We start from the raw sequence: 18,873 nt of genomic DNA, 5'->3' as shown, positions 1-18,873 counted from the left end.
TCTGGATAGAACAAGGTTAAAAGCACTATGCAACTTCTCAAAATACATGTTTTTTTCTTCCTGGGGGCCAAAAAAGCCCACGTCCAGGAACATTGGCAGGGCATTTTGTTTCTGAGGGACTGTCTCTCCCTATTTTTAACTTTGTTTCGTGCAACAAAGTCCATGTTTCTCTGATAATTTCAAATAATAGCGATGATGCTGTTCTGACATCACAAGACGCATGAAGAACCCTGTCAAAGTAATATATTGCACTTTGCCGTGTAATTATGTTATGTTGGAGCAGAGTGTCGGAAAACTTAATATAATCATTAGCTGAGCACTGAATGTTTTGATTGTCAGACAGGTTGTATATGATGCAAATATATGACTCAGAAATGATTTCACATAAACATTTTGGTAACAGTAATCTGACTCATAACCTCCAACATAGAAAATAACAAGCTGCACAAAACATCTGTGCGCTCCGAGCAACCCCAGCTTCTAACAACCTTCACAAACCTCGCAGCACAGAGAAACCAGAGGGTCCCATCCCCGAGGACCCAAAGCTGAGAGCTGCTGAAATCTACCTTCCCAAAAAGAGTCAAAGCAGGAGTGAAAAAGGCCGTCATTCCCACCAGGGATCCCTGCTGGAGAGCTGTGATAGTTTACAGCACCTGATAGCCTGCCCGGTGGGCGTTGCATGGGTCAGGTCCACGTTTAACAGGGATAAGACGGGAGGAAAGGCTCGTTGTTATTCCAGCCTGAAGCTTCGCCCCATCAAGTATGACACAATGCACAATTCCCCTTCTATTTATTTTCTCATTCATTAGGAGATGGACAGCTTCTTTCACGGCCCCTTTCTGAAGACAAATGTGCAGTCTTGAGTGACAAGGAAGATTTACCGTCTGTTATTTCAGAGGAGGTTTGCCATGTTTATTCTGGAAAGTGCCATGAATTAATGAACTATCTCTTCAAGCGTCAGTGAGTTGGAGCTGCCAGCTCTCTGGCTGCCAGAAGCAACAGACTGTTTTGGGACCCCATAAAATCATTTTTACTGAGACTAGCGATAGCAGAAGTATCAGGCAGACCCAATCCCAATAGCTCCTGAAATATAAAGGAGTCATTATACTGACTTCAGCCATTACACTGCACTATTATTCAGAGTTTTTCAACAAAACTATCAGTTAACTCAGAAGAACACCTACCACTAGCCTCCCCGCGCCTGCAGTATGGACATTACCAAGAGACATTACAACTCTGCAGCACAGATGTTACCGTTATCATGGACGTTACCAAAAGTCAACCGGACCTTTACAAGGCTCCACAATAGTTTCAACTGAAAACTGGGCTAGCTTGTGACCACTTTCATTTTTCCTATTCACCTCTGCACAGATGCCAGCTTACACCCATGCACAAGAGGTGTACTTCAACACACGCGCAAAACCAGAGCCTGCCTACACGCCCACGCTACCACCCACTGCACCCAGGCATCTCCTGCGCTGCTCAGGTCAGAGATCTAAAATGAAGAGCTGCTCTCTTGCAAAAGCCATCACCTATGGCACACAGCAGACATCATATACAAATGCATGTCTGGTGGGCATTCACGTTCAGGTAGCGCCCAGAGAGGTCAGAGGTGTTACTGATGTTGAGCTGTGTGCAAGCACGGCTGAGAAGCACGTCCCTAACAGGCTGTGGTTGCAGAAGGCACAGCTCGTGCAACACTGATGAGCAAGGGTCGTAAGCCAGAATGACTAAACCCCAGGCCAAATGAGAAACTGTGGTCTCCAGCTGACTGATGCTGCAACCTGAAGAAGGACGGGTTTCACAGAGTAAGAACCTACTGTTCCACCAACTCCATGAGCCACCTGGGGACCTGCCAGGACAGTAACACAGCACGTAGCTTCACAGTTAGATTGCAGGACTAGAAGCAGGAATGTCAGAGACCTCATCGCTGTGGTCCAGTGGTGCCCTTCAAGCCTCAGATCAGCCACTTGGAACACGAGTGTAGTAGCGGTTTACATTCATCAGAGCACGCTGTGAGTCGTCAATGCTTATCAAGTGTTTTGAGGTCCTGAATAAGAGACAGAGCGGTAGCCTTACGTTGTCTAATAAGTAACGAGCATTACGCATCCCACAGAATGGAACATTTTTGGACAGGACAGCTGCTACAATCACTGAAGTGTAAAAACTATCACATGAAAAGAGACAAGACACAGGCATCTCCAAGTGAAAATCTCTACTGTAGTACATTAAACAAATGTATTTTCTCTCCAGCTATATTCCATAGCATAGTAAGTTGGAACTTCCTTAAATATGAGAACAATTTTTTTAAGTCTCCCTTTTTTCTTCACTCCCTTCCCCCTCTGCCTTTTATTCTTTGTGGGTTAAAAAAATATATATATATTGAAAGGGCAAGCCAAGAGATTCACAATCACCAAAGCCTGCAGAACATACAGTGAATTTTGGCAGGACATGCATGTTTATCCTTTTCATATGCTGTTTAAATTATTTTTATAAACAAGTCATTATCTTGCATAGCCACTGCTTGGTCCCTTTCATGTCAAAGGCGTTTGATGTTACAATAATTAAGCAAAAGGGTCTGCATGTTTGAAATGCGGTCTCGGGATGACAGTTTGTGGGCAAGAGAGACTGCTGCTTTTCTAAAATGAAAGGTTTCTTCTCCAAACTTCGTTGCTTGTCAGTCAAGCACCTGGATTCTGTACTTGTGGATCAAATCGTTCTGTAGTTACTCAAATACCAATTCCATACCAGGCTTAAATTTTAAAACTATGCTCCTACTATTCTGCACCAAAATCATGTACACAGGACAAGGTTTGTGGAGAAGCCTCTCAGTGCTTGCATGTAAACATGTTGAAGAAACAGGCTTGGCACCATGATGAAGACACAGCTATATTAATAGCTCGTGAGGCCTCTTCCCGCATGGAGAAGTGTTGTTTATCATGGTTGAGCTGGACTGTGCCACCAGTATGGGTGTAAGAAGAGAAGGAACATGAATGGGAAGCCCGTGGGAAGTGACAGAAAATGCTTCTTCCTTTTTTCCTGCAGAGCATCTGGCGATTAAAGATGACCGCTTCGGCCCTGGCTCATCTGGATTTGGCCACAGGGAGGTTGCGCCTCTGCGATATGAGGAACTAAAGCTCTGCCTGCTTTACTCCCCGATACCGAGCCTTCATCCAGATACTTCTGAGGCGGCTTGAGATATATGGAACTTGGGCTGCGGTAAGTGTTCACATCCAAACAATATTTATTACAGAGTTTACAAAGCCAGTGGCAGACAAGACTCTTGCATCTTGTACGTGCTTGTTACAGTTCAACATTTTTTCCAACTCGTTTGGACAATTCTGTTTCTTGTAAAAGGACTGGGACTGACTGCTTACAGCTTCACTCTCCTGGATTTCTCTCTCAGATAGTCTGGAAAGCCCAGGAGACATAAGAATGTGAGAATGCACCTCTGTTTCACACCAAAACTGTGGACCCTTTCCTCCCTCCAACACCTCCCGGCTTACGGGTGCGACTATCACAGCCTGCCCACAAGCTCTCATCTGTTCTCATTTTTTAAGTGCTCGTTGTTGCCTGGTGTGGAGCTGAACGCCTGTGCTTCAATAGACATTATGTCACCCCTCAGCCCTTGCGCAAACAGAGTGTCTAATGCCTTGACTGTATACACCACGCGAACGCGATGCAGTAAGTGACAAGATAAGAACACTGTAGTACACCTCACCGTCAACATTTGCATGCACACTTTAAACACAGAGTATTTTACAGCCTGTGCTTGATAAAAGAAATCGTGGGTCTCCATCTGCCACCAGTAAGATTTTGGGTTGATCAAATAAATCTTCTTTAAAAGGGGGCTTCTAATAGCAGATTCATACATCTCTCATACTGCAAATGACCACTAAAATACACGGAATAACACATCTTTGCAATACTGCTTGAAAAACACTTTCTCATTTAGTATCGAGAAATTTGACTTCTTCAGAACAAGTGTTAAGGCTGTCTTGAATAATTTGTAAAGCTATTCAAGCCATGAAGTACATCTGCACACTGAGTATATTTCAAATACTGTGCTTCTGTTTTCATTTTCAAAATGTTTTTATTTATACACTAATAGTTGACCTATGAATATTCCAAGTTTATATGGAGCCAGCTGTTCTAAATTCTGGTTATACCGAGCATTCGTGCAAAACATCAGGTGATATCATTGGATATTTTTAAGGGGAAAGTTCATAGGAAAGTAGTTAAGTATTCTCGCGATTAACACCACATTGGATCAAAACAGTCATGTCTAGCTCTCTGAAAATACAGCTACTGTTTTAGTTAGCAGAACACTTCGGCTCTGTCTACATTATCCTTTTTTGCCAAAAATTCCCACTGTTGCTACCAGTGATTCAATTCTGTCATTGTGCTATGATGAACACTGCAATGTATAATAAAAAGAGCTGAAGGCAGTGCTGTCAAAATATTTGTGCCCTGAACAACAAAACAAAAAATCATCTCGTGCCATCACCAAAAAAAAAAAAGGAACCCAAAACAAACAAAGAAAAAAACCGACCCCAAAAATCTACCCAGTCCTACAGGGCTGTTTCTTAAGTAACTGACAGTTGAAGAAATACTGGCCCTGATCCACTGCACGTTTTAGGAATCAAAGTCCAGTCCAATGTATTAAACACCCCTGCAATCCCACAGGGGCTCAGTTACTTTAATTAAGCTTTTTTTCTCCTGCAACAGCCCTGCGGCAGCTGCAGCCCCATGCTCTTCCCAAAGCCACCGCCTTGGGAACCTGCTCCGGGTGCAAGCGTGGGGCCGCAGGGCTCCCCAGGGAGTGGGCACCTCTTCAGGGTGCTGGTGCTGGCCACCCCTGCTACAGGCACTGCAGCCGTGCAGGAGGCACCGCTCCTCATCCTCTGCCAGCCACAACTGGAAAAAATGTGGAAAGGAACAACCCACTGAACTGTTTTCACGCATGTCCCCTTGCCCTTGGTGTACCACAGCTGGAGAATCCCAGTCCCAAATGCCCTTTCCATGTTTAGAATCACAGGTGGTTTGGGTTGGAAGGGACCTTCAAAAATCATCCAGTTCAACCTCCCTGCCACAGGCAGGGACGTCATTCACCAGACCAGGTCACTCAAAGCCCCATCCACTGGCCTTGAACACTTGCAAGGATGGGGCATCCACAGCTTCTCCGGGCAACCTGTTCCAGTGTCTTACCACTCTCATTATAAAAATTTTCTTCCTGTTAGCCAATGTAAACCCACCCTTTTTCAGCTTGAAACCATTGCCCCATCAAACAAGGGGTGGCCAAACACCAACCTCCAATAACCAGGTGCACAGAAGACTTTCTGGTCCATCAGCCTCGGTCTCCCAGGCTCTGGGGTCTCATGCCTGCTAAAACCAATGGGAATGTCTCAACCACGAGCCATTTTTCCATTCAGGCAATAGCGTTTGCTCTCTGTTTCACATCACTACACAAATGGTCAAATGGAAATGCTAAATGATTAGTAGGTGGGCTGCACCTCACAGCATTACCGTGCATCTTTCGCGATACAGGAGAAACACAAGATGGGACTGTTTACATCCCAAGTAACTCGTACCTTCGTCTAACCCCCCACAAGTTTGCAATGAGGCAAGATGACTTAAAAAGAATCATGCCTGCACGACATGGAAAGTCTAAACACCACCTTCCTTCCTCCTAAATCACAAACACCACTCGGAAGTTTATATTTAAAACTACGAGAGAGAGCATCGCCACTAGAGCCAGCAAGGACCTGCAGCTCCTCGGTGGAGATGCAAGCCTGCAGCAAGAAGTCCCTGCAGGAGCTCAGCCGAAGACATCTGCAACTGCTACCCAAAGTGATTTTGTGATGAAGCCACGTTCAGCTGGAAGAAAACTGCCAAAAGAAAACCTTTTTACAAGAAGCTCTTTAGTTTCAACTTTGTTTGAGGAAAAGAATTAGGAAGCACTGCTTTTATTTCTACAAAAAAAAAAAAAATCCAAAAAACCACCCACACACCTGGGTTTGTATTTCAAAATGCAACTTTTTCGTTATTTACACATACAAAATTGGACTCGAATCAATCAAGACTGTTTTGGCACTACTAACTTTTTCCAATTACAATCATTTTTTGTTGTTGTTGTAAGTAAGACTTCAACATTCCACCCAAATTTGAGACTTAAATTTTCAAGCTCTGAAAAGCTTTCACAAGACAAAGAATTGTCCCGCTAATGCCACACAGTCAGGTTCCAGTAGCTTAGTCCAGATGACACTTGGACCTGGATAAACTGCTTGCACAAAGGTGACTCTTCACTCATTTCAACAATGCAGGTTTTGAACAGCAGCTTCTCCACAAGCCACACATCTTCCAGCGCTCCTGCCCACAGGCAGAAGGATGACTGCAGTCCCTCAAATTCAGGGTCTAGAGGAGCTGAGGACTTTTAAGAGACCATTTGCCCTTTCTTTAATCATGTCGTCAGGCAGCTGCACACTAGCAGGCAGCTTGCAAGCGATGACTACTTCAAGGAGATGACATAAATGAAGACCTTGAGCTGCATCAGTTGAACGGCAAATGTAAGGCTGCTCTCTGACACTTGGGATCTGTCTTGGCATCAAAGGCCGGTATACAAGGCTTGGCAGAAGTCAGTAAATTCATTCCCATCATCAGCTTCATGTTTTCCAATACTGGCCTGCTTTGGACACACATGGAGGACGCTGCTCACATGCCGAAAGCGCGAGGCTGTACTCAGCCAGCTGGCAGCACAGCCAGATCCACAGCATCACACACTCCAGTTATTCCCTGTGAGTAGATGTCTTGACCTTTACAACATGTGGCCAAGAGTATAAACAGATGGGATGACAGTATGAATGGTATGGTCCCATCAACATAATCAGGCAACGTCCCTGATACATCTTGGTTGCCTAATTTCATATCCCCTGACAGCAAGCATGGTACCAGGAAAAAGACAGGTGGGCTGATCAAATCCTTCAGATGAAAAAATTCACCTGCTTTAGAAATGCACACAAAGATGCTGGAGCACTGCTTCCCTCCTGCGAAAAGCCATGCGGAGCGAAGGCATACTGCTTGCGCCTAAGCTGCTATGGATTTGTGCAAGATCATTCCTAGAAGGAAATCTGGCAGGTGATGGCTGCCAAAAAGATGAAAAGCCTGTTTGGAAGACAGCGCATCCGTAAGTTGCTGCTTTATAGGCAAGGGGAGAGAGAGCATTTGCACAGCGAGCCCTACGCTGACCTCCCAGCAGCTCCCTGGCACTGAAAGGGAGCACCCTTGCCCCAGCAGATACTTGAAGTCTTGCAGGGAAGACAGGAATTGCCTGGGGGTTTGGGATTCGAAAACGAAAGAGGCTTTTCATCATGGTCCCAACTCGAATCACGTGGAAAAGCCTCAGGGCTGCCTGCAGGACTTCGTGGCAAACAGCTGGGCTTCCCCTCATCCCTCTGCCTGAAGTTCTCCCAAGAGACCTGCAGCTCTTGTGATAAAGGGGGAAACCCCCTCTCCAAAAGTCCAGAGATACAGTAAATCCACGCTCTTAGCCTGCTACAAAAAGGCACGACGTCATGGATAACCAGGCACCACACCTCAAAAGACGCTTTTAGCTGTCCTTATCTCTGGAGGGTTTGGTGGGTTCAGACGTTTCCTGCACAGCCATCCAGCTGTCAGCAGCCCCAGATCTGGGTCACAGCAGAAACCCACAAAGACTGTCACTGGATTCCTTGGGTTTTCTTGTGGATAGCATGTTGCTTTTTTTCCCCTCGGCGTGGATGCCAGGATAGGAAAGCACGGGTGAAGACCTGAAAAGCTTCTTCCCCATGTTAACACAGGACTGTCCCACAGCACAGGGAATAATTCTGGCCACAGTTAAAGTAGCGAAGTCCTCAAAAGTCTTCTTCCTGCTGCTACACATGGTGCACACTACTCTCTGAAGACATCAGGCAGTGAAACAGGAGCTGGAGAGCAGCCCCCTACACATCAGCACTGATGAGCCAGAAGAGACCAGGGGGACCTCAGATCTGCCACAGCCCCCAGCACCAGTCTGCAGCTTGGGTTGAGCAGTGACCCCTCTCTCCTCATCTCCCTGGACCGAAAAGAGAAGGGGTTTGCTGTGAGGAGCTCGATACCTATCTTGCTAAAACAGTCCTGGCAGCAAAATGTAGGGATGCTTGCCTGAGTCCAGCTGTCAATCCAGCGTCACCGCCTCAAAGAGGGATCTCCACACCAACCCCGGGGCTGTTCGACAAGAAGGGGATAACCCTACCGGGTGCCACCAGGAAGGTACATTAGTCAAACAGGAAACATTAGTAGATGTTATTTTCCCCAACAATGCTGTGTCAAGTCATGCTAGCTCTACGTTTGTACCCAGGATGTTCCTCCAGGAGGAGCCGAACAGTTTCACAAGGACATCTGCTGGTCCAGAACGCACCACCACCACCACAGCACCCCAGCCCTGCTGGACAGTCATCCCCTTGGCATAAAAAGTCAGTACCCTGCTTGGTCTGATAAATCCCAAATAGATCTAAAATGTGGATGTTTCCATCCGCGCTAGCTATCCAAACTTCCTATGTGGGAAATGGAAAGAAACAGGCATGTTTCAGGTGCCTCACCCTAGTGAAAACACCTGAAATAGACACTTTTAGGATCATCTTCCCAAAATAACAACCAGGTTTACTGAGGGTAGATGACATTTTCTGTCAAATTATTTTTTGGTATCTAAGCTGATAAATGAAATTTATCATCTAACTTACCTGAACTGGTTTATATCTTAATTTTACTTGTAATGGGAACAAATAATTTTTTCTACTGTCTGGTAACACTCTCCAGGTGCCTTTTAAAACAAAGTGCTAAGCATCTCCTAGAAACCCTGGACACTCAAAGATCCCCTATAGTCAGCCCCTCTGGGAATCATCGCCCACACCTTGCAAGTCCATACTACAGCGCAGACATCATCAGGCAGGCAGGATAAATCCCAGACTCTAGACTTCTAAGACTGATGTTTCTTATCCTGCCAGCAAGACAGCAACTCCCTGCATCTGCAGAACCTCCACACCCCTGTGCCCCTCTTTCATCACTTTTTTTTTTTTTTTTTTTTTTAATGAAACTGTCTCTCCAGACATCACCTTTGAGCCTGGGACAAGCCTGCACTGCCTGAATAATCCAAGACCTCACCAAAGTCCCTCAGCTTTGTAAGACCTTGACACGCAGGACTTTTACCCTGAGCACATAGGAAAACAGTCTGCCCCAGACAGAAACCACATCTGCTGTATCCTCAGACTGAAGGAATATGTGTGCTGGTCAGGAAGGGCTGGAGCACCACACATTTAAAGTCAGCAGCATCTACAAGCTACTGACGCTTTTTGGGCTCCAGGGCTGGAAAAATTAAATACACTTCAAAAGAACACCTGCAAACTTTCACCACAAAGCAGGACTTCTCCCCACAGCTGATCTAGATCACGGCTTCCCAGCACGACAAGATGCATCGTCAAATGTCTGCCTGGTTCTGGGCTGCAGCAGCAGCAGCACCTGAAGGCAGGTCACCTGCACTGCCTTCACACCCACGCAGCTGCATACATCTTCAGGGCAGCCTGCACCCGGTGTACCCACAGGATACCATACAGTCCTGATTCGACGAGAACAGACAGCAAGGGCCCCTCACATCCCTTTGGCAGCTGCCCCTTCAGTAATGGAACGGAATGGATGTCTTTAAGGTTGAACGCGAAGTTCTTCAGAAGCCAATTGTAACCAGTTTTAAGTTATTATATGCCTGATCACATGCAGAAAACGCCACATAAAAAAATCCTGGCAGTGTCTGCTTATAAGGAGACTCCAGCTGTGGGTTTTCAGGGTTGCCTGGCACACACTTCATTGGAATAGCCAGCGTCCTTGGGGTCAGGCAGTCTTCCCTTGCTGCTGCGATCCCACCATCTTTTGCTGCATTTCCTAGACTACATCTGATAAGCCATTTGCTAGATCGCAGGCTGGCTTTCTCCCATCACACCTTCAGTTTCCATATCGCAATATAACCTCAGGCTTCCTCTAGTTTTCTGGCATTAATTATTGTTTATTGGAAAAGTAAATGTCAATATGCATGTGAAAGACCCCCAAAAATCCCTGACATGTCAGAGGCGCTAGAGAAAACAGCCGAACAGCTGTTCAGTCTCAGCCCGTCAATTTGCCAACACTCTGGTAACAAACAATCACGTTAAATGACATTATGGTTTATGACTCGGAACTTGGAAGTTGATGAGAAATTTCTGCAGTTGATTCATACTTCCTGAGACTCATAACTAGCATTTCAGTCGTGCTATTTTACTACACTACATGAATAATTTTCCTTGTTGTTACATAAGTGTCTAGATCCAAATTATCAGAACTGATTTGAATCATATGAATTTTTTTTTTATTTTCAAAAGAAAATCCTTCCAGGTCTACCGTCTAGTACCGCTCTCCTGGTGCTTTACAAAGTAGGCAGCTAAATACCTTCTAAAACACCGCATGCTCACGTTTCTTCCCGAAATCAGCTCTTCTGGGAACCACCCAGCCCCTTGCAAGCACCTTGCTCTGCGTCCTTTAAATAAAAATTGCTATGGGGATTGCTTACAGACAGCTACAGCCAACACCACTCTTCTTAAATTCACAGCTCCAAGTATACGTCCTCAAAGTCCCCAAGGCAAAAAGCAGAGACAGTGGCAGCAGCGCCGTGTACTCAAAGGACACAGAGGCTTGGGGAGGCTGGGAGGGGAGAAGCACCCGAGCAGCTGCCCTTCGGACTCGAACCCTGGACAATATTCCCACATCTCAGGGTCCCAGCTAGACTCTGACCACGCTGACTTCATTGATGGACGATTTCAGGACGTCTCAGTCAAACGCATCAGAGCCCCGAGATGGCAGCACCATTTAAACATCACCAAGCTAATTTTAAAGGATAAGTCCGAGACCCTGACAGGTATCCTCGCCGTACGTGGAGCCCACAGGGCTCTGCACTGCTGCAAGGGCTGAGCACCCCAGGCCACTCAGCTGTGCCCACACGGGCAGTCACCCCGACGTCAACGCAGACAAACCCCTTCAACAAGCATTTGCTGCGCAAGGGGGGCACTTCTGACCTATTACAGAACTGTCACCAGGTACAACAATTACCCAGCTCTTGTTCTAAATACATACACCGTGGTGCAAAGCCATTGAACACACCTGCCACTGCTGGGAGCTGAGAGAAACTTCCCTCAGCAGCAACATATCCCTGCTCTAGATGAGAAAACACACAACAGTTTGTATTTTTTTTTAAACCAAAGCAAGCTGTTCACAGGTGCCATTGTCCTGGTGCGCAGCTCTGGCAGCACTAGCGTAAAGACAGTTTTCAGCCGACCGGCAAAGCCACTTGAGCTTCACAGAAATTCCCTAAAAAAAGGAACTGCAATTTGCCAACTGAAATATTTTCATTCTCCACATTAGGCTGAATCTAATTACACTGTTTCCTTACAATTGCAGACAAGTATTCAGGGCTCCTTCAAGTAAAAACGTTTAATGGCTTTCCACCGAAATACCCACCTCGGAGCCCTTCGCATCAGTACCGCACTGGCTGCGCGAAATGCTTGGAGTGCGGGCTGGCATCGAACACAACTTATTTCAAGATTTCCACACAACAGGGATTTTTATCACGTTCTCGGACTCGCTCAGCAGAATATCCTACACAGAGTCACATATTCATCGCCACGCCAGCTCACACCAGCTCACACCAGAAGAGAGGGGACGGGGACAGCGGGGCGCGGGACGCGCTTTGCTCCGGGAGCCCTGCAGCCCCGCCGGGCCCCGCGCAACTTGCGCGGCCGCGGCTCCACTGCCCGGGAACCGGAGCTGGGGGGGGGGGTCAACCCGAGCGAGGGGGCTCTGGCCCCTATCATCACAGCGAGAACAAGAGGCTATAAAAAAAGTAAACCAACAATACACCCTTTTCTCTGTCGTCCCCCTCGGGTTTTGCGTTCCGGGGCATTGTTTTTCCAGCGTTCGCGAGAGGGATGGGAGGTTTCTGCCCATCCCCGACGTGCGCGTCCCTCCCCGGCGGCCCGCGGTGGGGCCCGGCCGGCACCCCCCGCCCCCGCCGCGCCGCCCGGGCAGCAGCCGCCCCCTCCGGCCGGGAGGCGGGGGGTGGGCTCCGCGCAGCCCCGCACTCACCCAGGTTGACGAAGCTCATGACCATGTCGGCGTCGTTGAGGAAGGCGCTGTCCTGCGCGCTGGGCAGCGGCGGCGGGGCGGGGGGCGGCGGGCGGCCGCTGCGCTCCGCGCCCGCGCTGCCCTCCGCGCCCTCGGCCAGGGCGTGGTACAGGTCCAGCATGAAGCGCGGCGCCGCCGTCAGGCGCCCCGGCGGCGGGGCCGGCGGCTCCCGCGGCAGCGGCCGGGGGCGGTGGGGCAGCCCCAGCACCGAGAGGATCTCCCGCTGCATCTCCCGCTTCTCGTGCGACTTCAGCCGCCGGTAGAGGAAGCCCGAGGCGGCGGCGGGCGGCGGCGGCTCCGCGCCCTCGGCGGGCAGCGCGGGCTCCGCGGGGCGGCAGGCGCCCAGCAGCAGCGCCCAGCAGCAGCACAGCCAGGCCAGCCGCCGCGGCATGGCGCTCGGCCGGGCGGAGGCAGGCGAGGTCCCCGCTTCCCCCTCTCCCCGGGGGCTCCCCGCCGCCCTCCAGCCCTGCCCCCCCGCGGCGGCTACGGCCCGGGCCGGCGGGGGGCAGCCAGGCCAGCGGGGCTCAGCGCTCGCCCCCGCCGCCGCGCATGGCCGCCCGCGGGGCACCGCGGCGCAGCCCTCCTCCCCCCCCCGCCCCGCCGCTCAGGTGCGGCGGGGCCGCCGCCGGCCCGGCCGCTCAGTGCGCCATGCCCCTGCCCGGGGGCGCCCGCGGGGTCTGCGCACGGGGGACGAAGGAGGAGGAGGAGGAAGAGCGGCAAACTTTCCCCTGCCCGGCAGCGAGCGAGCGGCCGCAGCGGCTGCAGCCCCGGTCCCCGCGGGCTGGCCGGCGCGGGGCTGCGGGCGGCGAAGGCAGCTCCCCGGCGCGCCCGCCTCTCGGCGGGGCGGGCGGCCGCTCCTCCGGGGCGGGGAGGGGGCGAGCGCGCAGGTAGCGCGTCCCCGCGGGGGCGGGGGGAGCGGCGGGCGGCGGAGCAGGTTGGGAAGCGCCGGCCCCGTCGGTTGTCACCGGTTTGCTGCGCTGGGGCGGCGCGCCGCAAAAGCAGCGGCACCGGCCGCCTTAGCCTTGCCTCCCTGCCCTGCGGAGGAGGGGTCTCGGCCACCCCCCCGCCCCCAGCCCGTGGATGTAGGTTGTTTGTCCTGAGAATAGGTGGAGCGCTGCCTGCACTAACCCCTGCGGGTCGGTGTAACGGGTTGCAGCATCCTACGGCTTTTACCGGACTACCTTGCAAACCCGTGCGTGGAGCACCGGTGAGGGGCGAGGCACGGGTATCCCCGCCAGCCCCGGCCGGTGAAGCACCCATCTGCCTCCTCTGCGTACGGTGGAACCCGTTATCCTGCCGTAAGGAACATACCCGTTCCTGCGGGGATGGTCTAAGGTCGCAGCTCTGATTTCAGTCCCTTTCATAAAGGAGAATTAAAACCCACCACCCGCCCCGCTGATAACGGCGGCCAGGCTGAGCGAGAAGCAGCTCTTCCATATGCTGATCTCCGATCTCACGGACCTGGCTGGGGCTGGATGAGTAAAGCCAGGCTAGCCCTGCCGAAATCAGTGCAATTACTCTAGGTTTGAACTGGGATAATTTCAGAGGAGTTGGCCCGGAGAATAATATCTGGACCATTTGAAGTCACTGGCAAAATTTCCATTAATTTTATTAGAATCAGAATCTGGCAATAAGCTCATATTCAGTTTCCCAGAGACACAGCTGAGAATATTCAAGGCAGAATATGTTATTTTCAGAAGTGGAGGTTACACCAAGCGTTCACTTAAGTGAAGGCAATGTTACAGATGGGTGTTTTTAACTGCACCGGTCAAGGATCACCATAATACTGGGTATTTAAAAGCTTGTTTGGGAAGCAAAAAAGGCACCTTTAAGGAGAGTTGAGCATAGATAGCATGGGGGTGGGAGGGAAGAGTATGGAAGTTGCTTTTGCAACTGTCTCCTTTTCATTTTCAGTTTGTGAAAATACTCAGAATTTGAAAGCGAGGGTGCGTGTGACAGAACAGACCCAACACTCTCCTTTTTGGTGGAGTGGTCTGTGCCGTCCCACAAGGACTGGGGAGGGCAATGTCTAGTGAAACTTTTGATTGTTTTGTCTACTTTGCTCAGCTTAGAGCGATGGGGCTGGTTTGATTAAACAGGGAGAAGAAGACTAATTCCCACAGAGGAGGAAAGCAACAGCCTTCCCCTTCTGCGAGGTGGTGTGGGATCCTGCTGGGAAAACCCAGGAGGAGAGCCCACTGCACAAGCTGTCCTGCATCCCTCTCAACCCCCCAAGGAGGCATTTTATAGCTGCCTTAGGAGGGACATTTGGGGGCTGGGAGGAAGCGCAGGAGCCCTGATGCCAGTGAGGGAGATTTCCCAGGCAGGTACTTATCCCGCAGGTGGTGAGGGAAGAGAGCAGCCACTTCTGTGCCGTTCCCTTCCAGTCTCCGAGCCTCTTTGCATGCAGCCCATGTGGCTGCTCTGGTAGAGCTGTGTGCCCTCCGCATCCTGTTTTGACAGTGACAGAGGGAAGTGTCCCATTATACAGTTATCTCTGAAGAATGAACCTTTCCATCCAAAGCCTCCCCTGCTTGGGCAGAGATAGTGCATGTTCAGCAACAGACCGTTAAACTCCAGGGCAGCTGTTGGGTGTTTCTGCTTCTCTGATGCTCAAATGTGTATCACCTATATGTTTTTATTCTGAAGGAAAAATATTTGAAATAGTACCATTCGCACAGGGATTACTGCAATAAATAGCAGCTGTAATAACAGTTGGCAGCATATGGGCATCTGAGTTTGATGCAGTCTGGGGACAGGAGTACACTGCAAACCTTCACAGCATGGTTTGGGTTGGAAGGGACCACAAAAACCATCTAGTTCCAACCCCCCTGCCATGGGCAGGGACACCTTCCACTAGACCAGGTCACTTGAAGCCCCATCCAGCCTGGCCTGGAACATGTCCAGGGATGGGGCATCCACAGCTTCTCTGGGAAACCCATTCCACTGCCTCACAGTAAAGGTTTTCTTCCTTAAATCTAATCTAAATCTACCCTCTTTTAGTTTAAAACCATTACCCCTTGTCTTATTGCTACAGATCCTCGTAAAAAGTCCCTCTCCAGTATTTCCTAAAGTTACCATATTCTTAAGGTAAGTTCTTATGTGTAGCTAGAGAGCTAACACCCTCCCTAAGAAGTCATTGCACCTTTTGTTAAGTTTAATTTAAGTCTTTCACTTTTTTTCAGCAGTGCTTCCTAGACCTGCACACTACTTATCCCTGGAAATGCCTCTTGCCTGTAGATGTGAACACTTTACTGTGAGTTTTAGCTAACGTCATCAGACCTAGGAAAGTCACTGTGTCACTCAGCAACTCACTGAGGGGGGAAAAAATTACGTCTTCTTGCAGAGGTCACAGAGACAGGTTTCAGATATTCCTGCCATCGGAAAGGGCAAGTTTCTGCAAAGGATTTTAAGACTTCGCATGAGAGCCAAATACCTAATTCTCTGGAGCAGTGCGAAGGCTCTGTGTTCAGCAACGGCTGCAGGCTGACACATACATTTTAAGAGTTAATTAAACACACATCGTAGTGCTACCGGCAGATCTTTTCACTTGCCAAAGAGTCTTTGTAGCATATCCACCATCCAAAACTGCGGTAACACGTACTTTCACTCAAACTTTCCTTTCACCGTCATATCTTCAAAAATGCTGTGGATACAGGCTTCTGGGTATCGGTCAGGTCATCAGCTTTCCCTGCTCATGACGGACATCTGGTGGCAAAGTGGGAAAACTCGGGTCGGTTCCTGGAAGTCTCCCTTTGCGGGCAAATTAGCAATAAAACCTTTTTTCTTTTTTCTCTTTAAAAAAAAAAACAAAAAAAAAACAACAAAAAACCCCAAACCCAACTAGTAATTCAAAGAGGTCTCCTACCTCTCCCCCAGAAAAATCCTTATTTAATTTTCTGCCCCTAAGCCAAACTTCAGGCTGTATTCAAAAACCCACACCTGCTCAGTGCGTCGTGAAGAACGTATTGTGCACGTGGCTGTGAACAGAGCCTGCCCCCCCAGGACTCCCATTCCAAGATGTGGTGTGGTGCCAGCAAGGATTAACAACAGCAGTTAATTTCTTCTGGCAGCAACAGTGTTGAGGTTGTATGCAATTAAATGCTGGACTACCTGTTTCTGGTCAAAAAGGATTCATTGGTTTTCTGGTTGTCTTCATTTAGGCAAATCGTTCCTTGCTCTCGTTTAAGCAAATTAGGTTTCTTGGTTGTTCCATGCAGAAATTGTGAGGAGCAGTTCCAGGCATATGAAGCACTGAAATGGTAAAGAGGTAATTTAACTCTAGTTGGAAGCTTTCAAAATAATAATAATTAAAAAAAAAAAAACAGCCAACCAAAAAAAACCACCCCAAACCCAAGTTCTATTACTATGCCTTAAAATACAGCCATCTCATCTGTATACATGAGGATATATATGCAAAACCTTTGTCAATACTTTTAGTTGTACAACTTTCCAGGTACCAGGATTAGGTGACTCTAACAGAATGATACACCTTGAAATTATTTTTTTTTCAGGACTAATAATATATTTTTGAATATAGCGTAGAGCTTACTATTCTAGTGATCCCTTCTCCACCTCCTGAAAACAGAAGAGACATTTAATTTTTATAACTTTGCATTCCCACCTTTCCCTCCAGCTGGACCAGCGGCTGCCAAAGCGCCTGCAAGAAACCGAGGCTCCTGCACTTACAGGGTCAGCAAGGACACTGCAGTAAGGGCAGCTTCTGTCTTCACACTCGTTTTGCCAAGCAAAGGCAGGTATTTTTTTTAAATCAACGTGGAAGAGCTGTAAGTAATAAGAATGACGTTTTCTTTCTAAAAAAATAAAGAGACCCTATGCTGTACAATAATGCCATAGCTGGAACAGACTATTTCCAGTGCTGCACTTGGAGAGGTTTAAAATACAAACATCCTAATTTTAGTGTGCTAGTTTCCAAGGTCTGCTTGAGAAATGAGAAAGAGTGGTTGAGTATAATCTTAGTTCAAAGGTTGAAGCAAGCTAAAAACAGTATTTGCTATGAAAGCTCAAATTTTTCCTTTCTCTCGCTGAACTTTCTCCACTGCAAGTAGGGACAGTTGAAAAATAGTAACAGCATCTTATTTGCACGTAGCAAACCACTAGTTTCTTTACTCAGAAATCTCGTCTAAAAATACGCAATGATGATCTCCCAGATCAGAACACTTTAAAAAATGGTTATAAATACTAATTTGACAACATGACTAGACCACTATCCTTGCAAAAGCAAACAGTTAAAAGTGAATTAAGTCCCAGTATGCATTTCACAAACAATTTCAACTCTGTTCCAACCCTGGCCACCATCTCCACCCTATCAAGGATATACTTATGCGCGAACAATTATAGCTTAAAGTTTATTTGAAGTCAACAGTATCAAGTATTAAGGGAAACTGACCTGAAATGGCAGCAATTAAATCAATATTAATATATTGTATCATTAATATATTTTTTCTGAGTCTTTTTACGGTATTTGCTTTTCATTTTATTTTTGCTAGTAATGCCTTTTCTGTTTAAAACTGAGGAAAGTGAATCATCGACTATAGAAGGGAAACAGCAAAATCTGCACTGTACAGGCTGCAAATTAGACTTGGTAAACTAGAAAGGCAGGTACTTTTTATATACAGAGTTGAGACTGATGTAACTGAAAAGTCAGTAAGTTTAGAAATACATTAGCCAACACGGGAGTAAGAGTCTACCTTTAGCCTGCATACAGCAAAGATAGGATTTTTGTAAGAACAGGTCCCCATTATTATTACTGTCGCAAGTAACAACAGTAGCAAAGATGCATCTTGAATCCATACAAGCTGGGCTGCAGGCATACCTGTGTTGTAATCAGGCATTCTGTGCAGATATGCCCACATCTGTTGTGTAATGATTACACTCGTCCAAAAGACACAGCACCATGGCCAGCCTGCGTAGATGGCTTCAGCGTGGCCATGAGTCCGCACTGGAGTTGTATCCTCCGGTGGGGTCTTGAGAAAGAACTGAATTTCTTCTGAACCAGAGAGGTACCTGGCTGCGAGCACGTGAATGCTGCAAAAAGAGATGAGGAGAGGAGGAGAGGTCCTCACTGCATCCTCTGCTGGTATCAGCTGGCAAACCGTCAGCCAGTGTCCCTTCATGTGCGTTGTCTGGAGTACTGGGCAGAAAAAAATAAACACTGATTGGGGTAGCTCATAGTGTGAGGATGAACTGGAAGACTCTGGTTTTAGCAGGTAGATCCTGACCTTTAGGCTCATGTGAGGTATAATGAATGAATGCCGAGATGTCTACATGACAGGTTAAGGTTGGGAAAGGATGGAGAGGTAAAGGGGAGTCCATATGTAGATTTTTACCAGACTCTCCATCTTCAAATATTTGATCTCAATTTACTTTCTAATACTTTAAATTAATAAACATGCATTAGTGACCCTAACTCTGGCTGAAAGTTTTGTTCAGCAATTAATTTTTGTTCTTTTTTCATACATCCACATGGAGACAGAAAGCCTTTCTGTTAGGTCGGTTCAGCTTTAACCCTTGGCAAATTAACAGAAAGGACTAAATTAACAGAAGAGCTCTCTTCTGAGTGTTGAAAGCTCTTTTGAAGCTTGTAGAAGCTGCCATTTCTGCCCTTGTGCCAGTGGGTATTTCAAATGGTGAGCT

General features: G+C 48.1%; 1 protein-coding gene across 1 annotated transcript in view; it reads right to left on the bottom strand.

Moving 5' to 3' along the window:
- The window catches only part of BMP6 (bone morphogenetic protein 6), a 93,241-nt gene extending 80,197 nt beyond the window's left edge, over positions 1-13,044 (bottom strand). The window contains exon 1 of the mRNA XM_037379872.1: positions 12,178-13,044. Coding sequence (XP_037235769.1) covers positions 12,178-12,607 — 430 coding nt within the window. The 5' untranslated portion in view covers positions 12,608-13,044. The remainder of the gene's footprint in view (positions 1-12,177) is intronic.
- Positions 13,045-18,873: the final 5,829 nt, after the last annotated feature.

Source organism: Falco rusticolus, chromosome 3, assembly GCF_015220075.1.
Source record: "Falco rusticolus isolate bFalRus1 chromosome 3, bFalRus1.pri, whole genome shotgun sequence".
In the NCBI taxonomy this organism is placed as follows: domain Eukaryota; kingdom Metazoa; phylum Chordata; class Aves; order Falconiformes; family Falconidae; genus Falco; species Falco rusticolus.
The sequence above is the reverse complement of the archived record's forward strand: the minus strand, read 5'-3'. Positions and strand labels throughout refer to the sequence as shown.